This window comes from Haliotis asinina, unplaced genomic scaffold, assembly GCF_037392515.1.
Source record: "Haliotis asinina isolate JCU_RB_2024 unplaced genomic scaffold, JCU_Hal_asi_v2 scaffold_18, whole genome shotgun sequence".
In the NCBI taxonomy this organism is placed as follows: Eukaryota; Metazoa; Mollusca; class Gastropoda; order Lepetellida; family Haliotidae; genus Haliotis; species Haliotis asinina.
In genome coordinates this window covers 400,683-418,143 of record NW_027133890.1, presented here as the reverse complement: position 1 = coordinate 418,143, position 17,461 = coordinate 400,683, and the positions used below count along the sequence as shown (strand labels likewise).

The following is a 17,461-nucleotide window of genomic DNA, read 5'->3' as shown; positions in this document are numbered from 1 at the left end:
GTAGGTAGGTAGGTAGGTAGGTAGGTAGGTAGGTAGGTAGGTAGGTAGGTAGGTAGGTAGGTAGGTAGGTAGGTAGGTAGGTATGTAACTATGTAAGTATGTATGTATGTATGTATGTATGTATGTATGTATGTATGTATGCTCTGTGCAAGCAGGCCCTGCAGTATCTATTACTTCATAGATCATATAGCACACTTGTATGTATGTATGTATGTATGTAGGTAGGTAGGTAGGTAGGTAGGTAGGTAGGTAGGTAGGTAGGTAGGTAGGTAGGTAGGTAGGTAGGTAGGTAGGTAGGTAGGTAGGTATGTACGTATGTATGTATGTATGTATGTATGTATGTATGTATGTATGTATGCATGCATGCATGCATGCATGCATGCATGCATGTATGTATGTATGTATGTATGTATGTATGTATGTATGTATGTATGTATGTATGTATGTATGTATGTATGTATGCTCTGTGCAAGCAGGCCCTGCAGTATTTATTACTTCATAGATCATATAGCACACTTGTATGTATGTATGTATGTATGTATGTATGTATGTATGTATGTATGTATGTATGTATGTATGTATGTATGTATGTATGTATGTATGTATGTATGTATGTATGTATGTAGGTAGGTAGGTAGGTAGGTAGGTAGGTAGGTAGGTGTGTAGGTAGGTGTGTAGGTATGTATGTATGTATGTATGTATGTATGTATGTAGGTAGGTAGGTAGGTAGGTATGTAGGTATGTAGGTATGTATGTATGTATGTATGTATGTATGTATGTATGTATGTATGTATGTATGTATGTATGTATGTATGTATGTATGTATGTATGTATGTATGTAGGTAGGTAGGTAGGTAGGTAGGTAGGTAGGTAGGTAGGTAGGTAGGTAGGTAGGTAGGTGTGTAGGTATGTATGTATGTATGTATGTATGTATGTATGTATGTATGTATGTATGTATGTATGTATGTATGTGTGTATGTATGTATGTATGTATGTAGGTAGGTAGGTAGGTAGGTAGGTAGGTAGGTATGTATGTATGTATGTATGTATGTATGTATGTATGTATGTAACTATGTATGTATGTATGTATGTATGTATGTATGTAGGTAGGTAGGTAGGTAGGTAGGTAGGTAGGTAGGTAGGTAGGTAGGTATGTATGTATGTATGTATGTATGTAGGTAGGTAGGTAGGTAGGTAGGTAGGTAGGTATGCAGGCAGGCAGGCAGGCAGGCAGGCAGGCAGGCAGGCAGGCAGGCAGGCAGGCAGGCAGGCAGGCAGGCAGGCAGGCAGGCAGGCAGGCAGGCAGGCAGGCAGGCAGGCAGGCAGGCAGGCAGGCAGGCAGGCAGGCAGGCAGGCAGGCAGGCAGGCAGGCAGGCAGGCAGGCAGGCAGGCAGGCAGGCAGGCAGGCAGGCAGGCAGGCAGGCAGGCAGGCAGGCAGGCAGGCAGGCAGGCAGGCAGGCAGGCAGGCAGGCAGGCAGGCAGGCAGGCAGGCAGGCAGGCAGGCAGGCAGGCAGGCAGGCAGGCAGGCAGGCAGGCAGGCAGGCAGGCAGGCAGGCAGGCAGGCAGGCAGGCAGGCAGGCAGGCAGGCAGGCAGGCAGGCAGGCAGGCAGGCAGGCAGGCAGGCAGGCAGGCAGGCAGGCAGGCAGGCAGGCAGGCAGGCAGGCAGGCAGGCATGTATGTATGTATGTATGTATGTATGTATGTATGTATGTATGTATGTATGTATGTATGCTCTGTGCAAGCAGGCCCTGCAGTATTTATTACTTCATAGATCATATAGCACACTTGTATGTATGTATGTATGTATGTATGTATGTATGTATGTATGTATGTATGTATGTATGTATGTATGTATGTATGTATGTATGTATGTATGTATGTATGTATGTATGTATGTATGTATGTATGTATGTATGTATGTATGTATGTATGTATGTATGTATGTATGTATGTATGTATGCTCTGTGCAAGCAGGCCCTGCAGTATTTATTACTTCATAGATCATATAGCACACTTGTATGTATGTTCTTATGGAGGGTTAGTTTCTCTGGAGATCAATGTATGTCCTGGTGTCTATAACAGATTATAAAACTGTTTGTGGATCCTGACATTTATAACGTTTACGGACATACTGACTGAATGTTATAGAATCATGGCATCAATTCATAAATCCATGCAACTTTTAAAAGCCTTTATTGAAATGGATAAACACACATCAGTGTTCCTCTTAAACCCATACATTGTGAGACAATATTGTATCATTATAGCTAATAACCTAAACCACACAGAGCACATTGCTTACATAGTATATATATGAGTGATGGATTGATGTTTTCTGTAAGTTAGAGGTGGGTAATGTTCCTTGTATCGACGCCATTATTCTGTGAACTAACAACTTGGAGCGTGAACATGTGTCTAAAGTAAACCTACAGACTGCAGACACGATATAATGAGGTGAAACTGACCACACAGATAACACAGTATGTGTATCGCACATACTGTAGCTGGAATATATTACAAGATCATTGGTATGAAGCATGTAACTGGGACTGTCAGTCCGATTTTGCATCTGTGTTAAAGTACATCACTGTCACGAACACCTACAATGTTCTGAACATGTTGCACCATTGGCAAGTATCCGCCCATGCAAGCCAGATGATAGACGCCAAACCCTCTTCCGTCCAATAGTGTCAGGTCTGCTCCTCTGTTTACAAGTACGTCAAACGCGTCTTTGTGTCCACATGCTGCTGCCATCATTGCCGGCGTCCCCTGAGACTGTCCTCTACTATTGATGTCAACAGGTTCCTTTGACAAGATACGTTCAACAATGTATTTGCTTCCTCCGATACAGGCCATGTGAAGGACAGTGTTTCCATCTTTATCTTTCTGGGACATGTCACACCCGTTGTTCACAAGTAACTCAAATATGTCTCTTTGTCCATTCTTTGCTGCAAACATTACAGGTGTCATTCGGTTTTGTCCACAACTGTCGATATTGATAAGACCAAGCGTCACAATATGCTTTACTATGTCAACGTGACCCCGAGAACAGCTTGTATGCAGGATATTGTTCCCATCGTGACAGGTCTTGTGTATGTCACACTGTTTACTCACTAGCAGCTGAAATACGTCTGTATGGCCAGACTCAACAGCAAGCATCACTGGAGTCTTCCCCATACTATCCTCTCCATCCACAGAAACAATGCTTTTCTTGAGGATGTGTCGAACCATGTCAACATTTCCTTTAACACATGCCATGTGCAGGATATTTTTCCCGTTCTCTTCCACTATTGGCAAGATGCTCCCCTTACTTACAAGCAGTTCAAAGACTTGTACATGACCAAAGTTGATTGCAAACATCAGTGGAGTCTTTCCGTTAAGTCCCCTGCTGTTAATATCAACATTGACGTTTGAAAGGATGTGCTTCACAATCTCCACATTTCCTCCGATACAGGCGATGTGAAGGATGTTGTTTCCATCTGAGTCAACAGTTGTAAGATCACTTCCGTTCTTCACAAGTAAGTCAAACACTTTCCGATGTCCAAACCTTGCTGCCGCCATCACTGCTGTCCTCTAACAGTGTCCTGTAGTGTTTACGCCAACTACTTTCTTTGACAGAACATATCTCACTATCTGCAAATGTCCTTTGATGGAAACCACGTGAAGCACGGTGTTACCGTCATCATCTGTCAGTGACAGGTCACCACCTCGTTTCACAAGGAGGTCAACTAGTTTTCGGCGTCCACACTCAGCAGCTATCATGACTGGTGTCCAGCCATACTCTCCTCTGCTGTTTATGTTCACCAGTTCGTTAGATAAAATTTGTCTGACTTGAGCAAGGGTCCCCCTTCTACAGGCACTATGCAGCATGGTATCCTCTCTGCGACTGCCATCCAGATTTGCGGCTGAAACTACACGGAATTTATGCAACAGCTGTAACAATACCTCTTTGAGTGATAGGGAGATAATTAATGTAACTGAAACTAACTGCCAGTGCAGCTTTATATTATACAGACTACGACAGTGTGGACAGTTGCACTCTTTGAAGAATATACCACAGTGGTACTGACACAAACACATATATTGAAATTATATTGGCAATGGAAGGTATTGAAAACAATGGCGAATTCTTTACAATTAGCGCTAAACATTTGACAGGTTTAGTGTCATCTTGAGAGTGGTAAATGTACTCGTGGAGAAACTGGACGACAAACAAAGATAAAAGTATTAAATATTGGAATTAGTTTCTTAGAATGTATATTTCACGCCATCTGTTATATTGTTATGAATTGCTTGAATTACATCTTGAACATAGTAATCATCATCCTTTACAATACAATTGTACTCTGGGTCATGTAGGGTAAACTACGGAATAAACTTAATACCCGGAAGTAGTCTCTGGCCGCTATCAGGGTCAGGGTGACCTGGAAACAACAATTATAACATGACATATGTGTTGTATGGTTTTATGCTGCAGTTCTACAACAGCCATGCATATACCCCTGTTCTATGACCAGATGTTCTGATATAATTATGCTTAATATATCAAAGCACGTGTATAATGAAAGATCTGATAAACACAGCCTCCAGATGCCACATTGTTATTTAATCAGTAACGGAAATTCTGTTCGGGAAATACGTATAGCCTTAATGACAGATTAAACAAAAAGTAAAACACAATGATATGAGTCACGTTAATGGTGTTATTATGAGGTTACAAGATATATATTCACTCACCCTTCTTTTTATGTCTGAAAACAAACATGGAGGCAATTCATGAGAAAAGCCCTCATAAAATGAATGTATTATTCATATCAATTTAAGTATAAATAGATAGATAGATAGGTAGATAGATAGGTAGATAGATATGTAGATAGATATGTAGATGATAGATAGATAGATAGATAGATAGACAGATAGACAGATAGTATAGATAGAACCTTTTTTATGATATGATGAATTAATATAACAATATGTTATCTTTACTCAAAGAAAACGTGAAAGGTTCCAGGGCATTGTGCCCCTACTACTTATATCTTGAATGTTCCTTGGCGAAACAACGAAATGATTTAAATTTGCTTTCATGAACTATTTCACATGTTACAAGTGCTAAAACTTACTTACCTTAGACAGATGATTACTGCAATGAAAATGACGACACCCACTGTGACCGCTACTGCCACGGAAATAGCAAGGACTGATTTATCTGATGGAGGTTCTGTGGTAGTAGTCTTCGTCCGCTCATTGCTCTCTGTACCTACTGTGAATATAAGGTATTCTCTTTCATTATGGCACCAATGCGCACATACCGTGATATATGTTGACAGCAACAAAAACCTCCTGTGTTATATAATGACACCAATACGAACATACCGTGATTCATCTCAACACTAATAATAATACCATGTGATTTATCATGACACCAGCGAGAATGTATGGAGCTTCATAATGATAATTGATAATGCCACACCGCAAGAAAATCTCTATTTGAAGGCAACACTCCTGATATTGAAGCTATTAAACATCCACTACCTGACGTTGTGTCTTCTTCGGGAGTCACAGTTGTTGTGCCGGGAACTGAAGTCAGGAGACGGATGACAGTTAACAAGGGAAGAAATGAACAATGGTCTGGCTCTTTGTCACCAAGTAAACACAGAACTTCATTTGGACACACTTCACTAATGTAAACAGTCAAGAGATGTGTTTCGAATAGTGCAAAAAGGTCTTAGTTGTCTTGTTGATTTAATACGTTACTATCAGTACACGGTCGAATACATTTCAGATGTATCAACACATACACTATCTTCGTTCGCACCTTCACTCGATAACAGAAGCTGTGACCACACTCAAAATGTGTTGTGCTTACCAGTGTCACAGAAAGGGCCAACATAGTTGTCAATACAGCCAAGGGTGCAGTGCCCATTTTGCTGATTACAGACACTTCCCAAGCAGCTAGTGTTGCATGTTTGATTGCAGTAGTTGCCATGCCACGCTCTGATGCATCCTTCAGGACATATTCCGCTGCTCACGTCACAGAATCTGTCCAATCTGTTCAGTGGAACAGCGCATTGTGAAGGACAGGACTTGTCACACAGTTCTCCAAATGAACGAATGTCGCATTCGGCATCAGTGAAAGCCCTAACTGCGGAGCAAAAGGAAAGACACAGAGAATGATTACATCGAAACCCAAATAAAGGTTTTCGTACAAATAACAACATTTTCACAAATCATTTGTCTATTTTGTAACGCTATGCGACAGTTATATTGCTTGGAAAGACAAAACTCAATCATATCACCCTCCCCAGATATCAGTTCACAGAATAGATACCAAGACCTGTCTTCGAACGGCAACGTCTGGGATGTCACAATTGTTTCGAAAGTGATTTCAGAGCAAAAGAGGAAACACAGAAGAACGTGTCAAGCTGGATTCATGTAAATCGAGAGTCACCGGTGTATGAAATTACGTCTGCCCGACGGCCCGCTGCTTGCTAGGTACATGCCTGGATTCATGTAAATCGAGAGTCACCGGTGTATGAAATAACGTCTGCCCGACGGCCTCCTGCTTGCTAGGTACATGACTGGATACATGTAAATCGAGAGTCACCGGTGTATGAAATAACGTCTGCCCGACGGCCCGCTGCTTGCTAGGTACATGCCTGGATACATGTAAATCGAGAGTCACCGGTGTATGAAATAACGTCTGCCCGACGGCCTCCTGCTTGCTAGGTACATGACTGGATACATGTAAATCGAGAGTCACCGGTGTATGAAATAACGTCTGCCCGACGGCCCGCTGCTTGCTAGGTACATGCCTGGATACATGTAAATCGAGAGTCACCGGTGTATGAAATAACGTCTGCCCGACGGCCTCCTGCTTGCTAGGTACATGACTGGATACATGTAAATCGAGAGTCACCGGTGTATGAAATAACGTCTGCCCGACGGCCCGCTGCTTGCTAGGTACATGCCTGGATACATGTAAATCGAGAGTCACCGGTGTATGAAATAACGTCTGCCCGACGGCCTCCTGCTTGCTAGGTACATGACTGGATACATGTAAATCGAGAGTCACCGGTGTATGAAATAACGTCTGCCCGACGGCCCGCTGCTTGCTAGGTACATGACTGGATACATGTAAATCGAGAGTCACCGGTGTATGAAATAACGTCTGCCCGACGGCCCGCTGCTTGCTAGGTACATGCCTGGATACATGTAAATCGAGAGTCACCGGTGTATGAAATAACGTCTGCCCGACGGCCTCCTGCTTGCTAGGTACATGACTGGATACATGTAAATCGAGAGTCACCGGTGTATGAAATAACGTCTGCCCGACGGCCCGCTGCTTGCTAGGTACATGCCTGGATTCATGTAAATCGAGAGTCACCGGTGTATGAAATAACGTCTGCCCGACGGCCCGCTGCTTGCTAGGTACATGCCTGGATTCATGTAAATCGAGAGTCACCGGTGTATGAAATAACGTCTGCCGGCGGCCTCCTGCTTGCTAGGTACATGACTGGATACATGTAAATCGAGAGTCACCGGTGTATGAAATAACGTCTGCCCGGCGGCCTCCTGCTTGCTAGGTACATGACTGGATACATGTAAATCGAGAGTCACCGGTGTATGAAATAACGTCTGCCCGGCGGCCTCCTGCTTGCTAGGTACATGACTGGATTCATGTAAATCGAGAGTCTAGTGTATGAAATAACATCTGCCCGACGGCCTGCTGCTTGCTAGGTACACGGCTGGATTCATGTAAATCGAGAGTCACCGGTGTATGAAATAACGTCTGCCCGGCGGCCTGCTGCTTGCTAAGTACATGGCTGGATTCATGTTAATCGAGAGTCACCGGTGTATGAAATAACGTCTGCCCGGCGGTCCGATGCCTGCTAGGTATATGGCGGGATCACAATCTTATGTTATAACCCGCCCCTTGGGCCAACGCATTTTTAATTGGTATACATTTGACCATCTAGTTCACTACGGAAAATATTTCAAGCATAGTTAACAAATGTGATAACTGGACGATGTCTGCATAGATCATGATTAATTAAACCATACCTTCCACAGAGCAGCCTACCCTTTTATCTAACACTAAATGTGATTGGTCTAGGGAATTCGAATGCATTCTTTTCTTCTTTTCTGATTCAGATGGTAGTGACACTAAACGAATCAACAGTGACCCACAAGTTATGATTTTATTAAATCTGCTTCTGCACATGTTTATGTTTACCTCACTACAAGTAATTCTTTGCTTAATTACATTATTTTAACACCTTATATCAGTTTCTCATATTAAATACAGGAATGGTCACACGTCAAAAGGGCCAGCAACATTTTCCAGTTATCAGTATCTTAGGAGTTAGTATTTTACTGCCAGGGGTATTTTAGGAGTTAGTATTTTACTGGGTATTTTAGGAGTTTCATACACTGATAAAGAGTTACTGTCATGGTCATGACATAGTTACTCACAGGATAATATGATGACAATGACGGCAAGGAACATGGTGACCTTGTACACTGTAACAGAGGAAATGGTAAACAGCTAAGAATACAATGTGTCCTGCAGAGTACTGTAGGACATTGGGAAGTGGTAACGAGGAAGCAAACTTATCTGCTGTGCAATAGTGAAGTTTGTTGGTAGATTGTTTCCTTACCTGCATTTACCTCTTCAGTGTGATTTGTCTTTTATGAGCATGTTTACTAACATGCAAGTATATGTTCAATTCTGGGAACTCTGGGACAGTGATGACCCTGTTAGAGGTAGAGGTGGAGTGGAACATAGCATAATGTCACCTGTTTAAAGGCCATAAAACATATTTTTACACAGCCTTCCACGTGCCAGAACTGAGAGACATAAGCAACCACGTTTAGGAGAGATAGCGTATGGGTCTGAGATATTAACAGTAGATACCCCACTACTCGCCACAAGGGTTGCCTAAATTTGGAGAGACACAGCAGTGATGGAGCTAGTTGTAGGGGGTAATAAGGCGGATTTACCGATGTGACTGATCCAAGCTGTCGTACACGCCTCCACAGATGTATAGAGACTTGCTTAGCGTGTAGTAAGGGTTGTTTGTTGTAACAAATATACTGGTGGAAAGGTTCATCACTGATCAGTTCCTATTATTACAAATTGTAACAGACAATATATTGATGATCACAGAACATGAATCCCTGTTTGTTAGGTGACAGAAACAATGGAGTAGAACACTGTGGATGCTCTGAGTAAGTGAGTGAGTGACTTAATATTTATTGTCATATCGGCAATATTGCAGCCATATCCTGACGGGAACGGTAAATAAACCCATCAATACATGTATATCTAGAAACCTTAAACGTGCTTGGAACTAAAACGCTGTTGACAGTGAATAGGTAAACCACTAGTATTTCACAGATATCCATTTAACACAAGTAATTTAATCTAAAATAGTTTGACTATGGAGGACAATACAATATAAAAAAGGACTATAGATTGCCAACAACTGAAGGTAGATCACCCTGCCAGGGCACCCGTGGCGAGCCACCTCCTCGTGGTGGGTGCTGGGTAACGCTAAGAGCTCGCCGACACCCCTGTAGTGGACCCGGGGGGATATTTGGTCCACCAACCCGTTTGCCGTGGGTTGCGGCCCTGTGTCGGCGGAGAAAGGGATCCTGGTGGTTGAGGGCAATAGGGACCTGCAACCGTGTTCCTGTTGCTCAATACACCACTTTGGCCCTGACTTCGCCTAGACGGGTGGTTGAATGGGCCCGGTTCAACCAATCGGCTGGTCATGTCGAGCCCTGTGCATTACTTGTAATTGCACAAAAAACTTATATTCTGAATGAACTGTATTGTTACTTTTAGGCTTCGACTCTTTTTATTTGTCAAACTTTACTTGAGTAGAAATATGTCACATATAAATTTGCCTAGAGCCTTACATGCCCAGAAGGCGATGGCTCATGGGCCAATCTGGTAGGATTTATCTTTTTGGGATATTTTCCTGCTTGAGTATACCCTCCTAGTATCCTTGGTGCCGTGTGCTGGAGACCCGCATACAGTAGGCACTGTCCTCGTTGACACTCCATGGTGGGTGGGGAGCTAGGAGGGTGAATCATATTCAATACCACCATGGCACCCCCACTGAAAAAACGTTCGTATGAATCTGATGATTCAGTATCTTCTGAGGATGAAATTCAAGAAGTTCTCCCAAATCCTGATCATTGGTCACGCTTTTTGGTCATGTCAGCACCAAATGATGGTCCACTAAAATTGAATCCTTTTGCCATTTCCAAAGGTATAGAAGGTTTAGCTGGCGATGTCAAAGAAATCAAGAAGCTACGTTCTGGATCTCTTCTGATCGAGTGTAAAAAGAAAAGCCAGTCACAAATACTTCTTTCAACCAAATCACTGGCTAATGTTCCTGTGGAGGTGTCCCCTCACAGAACACTCAATAGTTGTAAAGGCATTGTCCGTGATGTGGGACGTTGCCTTTCAGATATGGATGAGAGTGACATCATTTCAGAATTACGCTCACAAGGTGTAACTGCTGTTAAGCGGTTCACTTACAAAAGAGAAAATGACATCGTAAAGACCAATACCTATTTATTTACATTTGGTCTTCCAACACGTCCGGAATCATTGAAGGCTGGTTATTGCCACTTAAGGGTTAATACTTACATCCCAAATCCCCTGAGGTGCTACAGATGTCAGAAATATGGCCATGGTTCTAAATCATGCCGTAGTCCGGCTGCTTGTCATCGATGTGGAGGCACCTGTGAAGATGGCAAACTCTGTGATAAACCTCCAGCGTGTGTAAACTGCTCTGGAAATCATCCTTCGTCGTCCAGAACATGCCCTACATGGGAACTCCAGTCAAAAATTTCGAAAATAAAACATGAACGAAATGTCTCTTTCCTAGAAGCAAGGAAACTTGTACTAGCTCTTGAAAAACCAGGCCAATCTTATGCAGCTGCTGCTTCAGTCTCAATTCCAACTTCTAGATCGGTTTCATATCAGTCCGTATGTTGTCAAACTGATTATACATGGATGGAATCCTCTGCTCCGATCCTCATTACATCTCCTCGGCAGTCATCTAGTTCTTCATCTCAAACGGATGATCCATCTACAGTTGTCTCACACTCGCCGATGACTTCAACAGTGAACCTGCAGTCGGTACCGAAACCATCGTCTGATTTGAAAACGACAACCAAAAAATCTGACCATTCTAATCGTTCTGATCGTATTCCAAAGGGTCAGCGTGACCCTGTACGGATACAGAATCGTTTTCAAACCTTAGAGGACATGGATGTATCTCCTCTCCCTCATCGGCGCACCACCAGTAAGTCGCCTAGAAAAGGGAAACACAGATCCCCTGTACAACCACCTTTAACATGAGCGTTTCTAGTTCAATTATTCAGTGGAATTGCAGAGGTCTTAGGACCAATCTCAATGATTTGCATTTATTGATACAAGATTATAAGCCATCAGCAATATGTCTGCAGGAGACTTACCTTAAAGAAACTGATAACTTTGATTTACGTCAGTACAGTACCTACAATTCCTTCTCCCCATCAGGGACTAAAGCTACTGGTGGATCTTCAATTTTAGTTCGACAGGGTGTGATTCATAGCCCTGTTTTACTTCATACCAATCTTCAGGCTGTTGCAGTTAGAATAACGCTGCACATTGTTTTTACTTTGTGCTCTCTTTACATTCCCCCAACATCGTTGCTTCAATTAACTGATCTTCAAGCACTTTACGACCAACTTCCAAAGCCCTGCATCATTATGGGTGATCTCAATGGTCATAACCCACTATGGGGTAGTGTGCATACAAGCAATAAAGGAAGGTTACTTGAAGAGTTCATTTCAAATAATGATTTATGCATCTATAACGATGGCTCTCACACTTATCTACATCCTGGGAATGGTACTTATTCTAGTCTTGATTTATCTGTCACTGACTCAATCCTCCTGAATGAATTTGAATGGTCCGTCCATGACGACCTTTGTGGAAGTGATCACTTTCCTACAGTTCTAACATCTGTAACCCCTTCTGATGTTCCTCCGTCATCCAGATGGAATTTTAAGAAGGCTAACTGGCCTTTATATGAAGCTCTCTGTGCTGACAAACTTAAACCTGAAGTTTTCACTGATGTTGCTGACGCTATAAAGTGTTTTACTGATGAGGTGAACAACATAGCCAATGAGTGTATCCCTAAGTCCTCCGCAACTCCACATATTAGAAAACCGTGGTTCAACGACGATTGCAAACAGGCTCGGAAGGCACGGAAAAAAGCTGAACATTATTTCCGCCGCCATCCTATGGTCCACAATTTGAACAAATATAAAATTCTTAATGCTAAAGCTCGACGTACTTTTAAGCAAAGTAAACGCCATTCTTGGCGAACGTATGTATCAAAGATCAATGCACGTACGCCGATATCAAAAGTATGGAACATGATTCAGAAAATCAAGGGTAAGGGCACTAAATCCAGCATTCAACACCTTCAAGATGGTGATCAGCTACTGACAAACAAATCCGATATCGCAAATAAACTAGGTGAAACCCTCGCCAAACACTCCTCTTCTTCAAATTATGTGCCTGAATTTCAGAAATATAAAAGTCAGCAAGAAAAGAAAGCTATAAATTTCAGTTCAAATAATGGTGAAGATTATAATGAAATATTCTCTATTCATGAGCTTCATACTGCTCTTGAACAAGCTCATGATACTGCTACAGGAGCTGATCATATACATTATCAACTCCTGAAACACTTACCAGAATCTTGCTTAGAAACCCTTTTAAATATATTTGATGACATTTGGACTTCGGGAAAATTTCCGTCTTCGTGGCGAGATGCTATTGTAGTCCCAATCCCTAAACCTGGACGTGATCATACTGATCCTTCAAATTATCGACCAATTTCTCTCACAAGCTGTGTTTGCAAAACCATGGAACGAATGATAAACAATAGACTAGTTTGGTACTTAGAGACCAATAACCTCATAACAGATATTCAGTGTGGTTTTCGTAAAAACAGAAGTACCATTGATCACTTAGTGCGTTTAGAATCATTTGTCAAAAACGCTATAATTAATAAACAACATGCAGTCTCTATATTTTTTGATTTAGAAAAAGCTTATGACACTACATGGAAATACGGCATTTTGAAAGATTTGCATGACTTTGGACTGCGAGGCCGATTGCCTCAATTTATTTCCAACTTTTTAAATGACAGACAATTTCAAGTCCGAGTGGGTTCTACCCTGTCTGATCATTATAATCAGGATCAGGGTGTCCCACAAGGCAGTATTTTATCTGTCACTTTATTTAGCATTAAAATCAACAGTTTATCTAAGGTTTTAAATGATTCGATTGATGGATCACTTTTTGTTGATGATTTTAATATTTCTTGTCGCGGTAAAAATATGCGTACTATTGAAAGACAACTGCAGTTGTGTTTAAACAAAATTAACAAGTGGTGTCTTGAAAACGGTTTTAAATTTTCTAAATCGAAAACTAATTGTATACATTTTTGTAGAAGATATAAACTGCATAAGGACCCTGAACTATTTCTCAATGGCACTCCCATCAAAGTGGTAAAGGAAGCTAAGTTCTTAGGTATAGTTTTTGACTCGCATTTAACCTTTTTACCGCATATTAAGTCCCTTAAAACTAAATGCCTGAAGGCCCTTGACTTGTTGAAAGTCATTTCTAATTCTAAGTGGGGAGGGGATCAAGCTACTCTCCTGCAACTTTATCGATCATTGATACGTTCAAAACTTGATTACGGCTGCATCGTCTATGGCGGAGCCTGCACAAGCAACCTAAAACTTTTAGATTCTGTTCACAATCAAGGTCTAAGACTTTGTCTTGGCTCATTTCGAACTTCACCTGTCGACAGCCTGTACGTTGAGGCTGATGAACCATCTCTTAAACAACGCCGTATAAAATTATCTTTACAGTATATAACCAAATTATATTCCAACGAGTCAAACCCTGCATTTAACTGTGCCTTTAAACCTCTGTATGAGGATTTGTATAACAAGAAGTCTTCCCTTGTTCCGCCTCTTGGACTAAGAGTGAAACCTTTCCTTTCTGCTGCTGGCATAGCGCTAGACAACATAGCTCCTTCCCGTCTGATTTCCTCTCCTCCTTGGCAGTTGGTTAGGCCACAAGTAGACCTTACACTGACTACATTTAAAAAATCAGAAACTAATGAATTACAATACAAACAAGAATATAATCAACTAAAAAATAAATATTGCAATTACAAATCCTTATTTACAGACGGATCCAAGGACGGTGGCGCAGTGGCTTGTGCTACTGTCATTGGATCTAAAACAATATCTTCTAGATTACCCGATAGCAGTTCAATTTTCACGGCTGAAGCAAACGCCATATTGACGGCTCTTAAATATATTCAAAGACACCCTAAACATCAACAATATATAATCTATTCAGACTCTCTTTCTTGCCTTGAGGCGATTAAAAACGTATCATGTAAACATCCACTTTTAATAGAAATTATTGAATTGCATAATGAACTTGCTACTGGCCAATGCGACATCGTCTTTTGTTGGTTACCCAGCCACGTTGGTATTACTGGGAACACAATGGCCGATCGTGCTGCGAAGGTAGCACTCAACAAATCTGTGACACCACTTCTTATCCCCTACTCTGATTATAAAGCTGTTATCAGATCTTATATCCGGGATATCATGCAGAAGAGGTGGGACACTCAAGTAGGTATCAATAAATTACATGCGGTAAACCCCTATGTTGGTTACACCTACTTGGGTTGTCAGTCCAGATTTGAGGAGGTCATCATCCGACGATGCCGTATTGGCCACACCAGGTATACACATCAATACCTATTGAAAGGTGAAGATCCTCCGTTTTGTATCCCTTGTGATGAACGAATCACAGTCAAGCATCTCTTGCTTGACTGTGTTGAGTATTCCATCACAAGGGATAAATATTTTACATCACGAACTTTGCAGGATCTTTTTATTAATCATAGTTCTCATTTAATTATTGCTTTTTTAAAAGAGTTAGATTTGTTGTCTGAGCTGTAAATAGATAAATATTTTACGACTGGAAGTTTCAATTAGTAACTGACATTGTTAGTGGCAGTATCCTCAAGGGGGGTTAAAGTACAGTAAAATTATTGTCCTCCCGAGAGGGTACGTAAGCCCCATAACATTCGAAGTAAATTAAAGCTCTCCACTGTTTTACTCGTAGCATACGTGTAGTTTTAATATATGGCTAGATATCACGAAATTGCTAACGGCTGAAGGGATGATGTAAATCCAGCTAGGGTCCATGCAGGTAGCAAAAGTACTGTAAGTCCCCATGGTCCCTAGTATGGTGATCTACCTTCGGTTGTTGGCAATCTATAGCCCGTTTTTATATTGTAATGTTCTCAGTAATTAAACTGTTTTAGATATCATTACTAGATTTAAATGAATGTCTGTGATATACTAGTGATTTTGCTGTTCTTTGTCAACAGATTTTAGATTGTTTCAAGTATTATTGATATATATCATGTTTTTTTGTATTGTTCTCGTCACGATATGGCTGAGATACTGCCGATGTGACGATAAATATTCACTCACTCACTCACTCACTCACCCTGCCAGTGACCATGGTGACAATACAGTACATTTGCTTCCTGCATGGCCCCTAGTTGGATTTACACCATCCCTTAAGCTGTTAGCAGTTTTGACATGTCTAGCCATATACCTATACTAAGATTGAAACATGAAAAGTTTTAATTTACTTCGAATGTTTTGGGACTTACGTACGCTCTCGGGAGGACAATAATTTTATCGTATTTTAAGCCCCCTCGAGTATACGACCACTAACAATCTTAGTTACTACGTTAAACTTCCATTCATACAATATTTATCTATTTACAGCTCAGATAACAAATCTAACCTCTGTAAAAATGCAATAATTAAATGAGAGTTCTCATTAATAAAAATATCCTTTAAAGGTCGTGATTTAAAATCTTTTCCCCTTGTACAAAACAGTCAATCAAAATATGCTTTGCTGTGATTCGTTTAAAACAAGGGATGCAGAACGAAGGATCTTTACCTTTCAGTAAATATTGATGAGAAAATCTTGTGTGGCCAATGCATCGTCCTATGATGACCTCCTCAAACCTGGACTGACAACCCAAGTAGGTGTAACCAAAATAGGGTTTTATTTCGTGTAATTTATTGATACCTATTTGAATGTGTGGATGGTCTGACGTCAATCATGTGAACTCTCAAAGGAAGGTATTTATTGTACATCAGTAGAGTGATGCGACGACTGTGGATTTGCAAACACGAGAGGAAACCAGGACAGGTGACTTTCTTACGCTGAGTGACACTGAATTTATTTGCAAAATGCCTCACAAACCAAGCCTAAGATGAGAACACGTGAGTGAGTAAGAATGTATCGTCACGTCGGCAATATTGCAACCATTTCGTGACGAGAACAGTTTAATTCTAACCAATGTTTAATTCAATTGAAAATGTAAAAAAATATGCCATCGAAAGACAGTAAAAACACTAGACTATCACATATATGAACATAAATCTAGCACTTAAGATGGGAACAAAATGACGATGAAGAATTGCGAAGATGGGAATTAAAGAAAGAAATATATTCATAATACAAAACCATGGAAAAACTGTCATGGAAGTTATAGAGGTGTCAGGAATCATTACATACAGTGGGTGAGTGAGTGAGTTTTACGACGCACTCAGCAATATTCCAGCTATATGGTGGCATTACATACAAGTATAAGCATAAAAAATTCTGACATCGCAAGACTCATTCTCTAGAACCTGTTTTGGAAACAGATACAACAAGTTAAGACACGTGTCAGCAATATAAAAACACATGACAAACTATGCTAAACATGTCGGTAGAAGATTCTCTCAAATAGGAACACATGCACACGGGCTGCCCTGATACTTCCTCGTCAGGTGGGAAAGGCTGACATGTGTAATATGAACAATACGCCACTCAGTAACAGTATGTGGACTTACCGAGCACTAGAGCACTTCACAAATTACACACGTTTCAGTTTGTACTCATGGTCTGCCGGTCAGACTAGATGAATATGTATCAGGAAACATTTCACCTCCGTTTCCCAACACGGCTTGCCCTGGTGGACAAGGACGGATATTGTTGACAGTCACGGAAGAAAGCGTCTTGTATCCATATAACTGTGCACCTTAGATTTCGTTGTTGCATTGAAACTCTTTTTTTAGCAACGATTCATGCTTTGAATATGTTGACTTCACTAAGGCACACCTGAACTACACACTCGGGCCTCATAATACAGTATATGGGTAGAGCAATTCACATAGATGTTTTTGATATATATATATATAACTATTTTGATCGAAATGAAAGTAACATCCATATATTCTAATCGTGCATTGTACTTTCAGAACACATATTAACTAGTTTCAACAG

At 41.1% G+C, this 17,461-nt stretch overlaps 2 protein-coding genes across 2 annotated transcripts in view; both read right to left on the bottom strand.

Annotated features, from left to right (window-relative positions):
* Window positions 1-17,461, bottom strand: part of LOC137269890 (uncharacterized) — a 175,733-nt gene that overhangs the window by 41,129 nt on the left and 117,143 nt on the right. The window lies entirely within an intron of this gene.
* On the bottom strand, window positions 2,178-17,205 carry LOC137269904 (uncharacterized). Its single transcript, XM_067803748.1, has 8 exons — window positions 17,029-17,205; window positions 8,473-8,520; window positions 5,867-6,142; window positions 5,533-5,577; window positions 5,125-5,260; window positions 4,738-4,751; window positions 4,386-4,424; window positions 2,178-3,911 (listed from the first exon to the last, which is right to left on the bottom strand). Exons 2-8 carry the CDS (start codon window positions 8,504-8,506, stop codon window positions 3,574-3,576), a joined length of 882 nt encoding a protein of 293 aa, XP_067659849.1. The 5' UTR covers window positions 8,507-8,520; window positions 17,029-17,205; the 3' UTR covers window positions 2,178-3,573.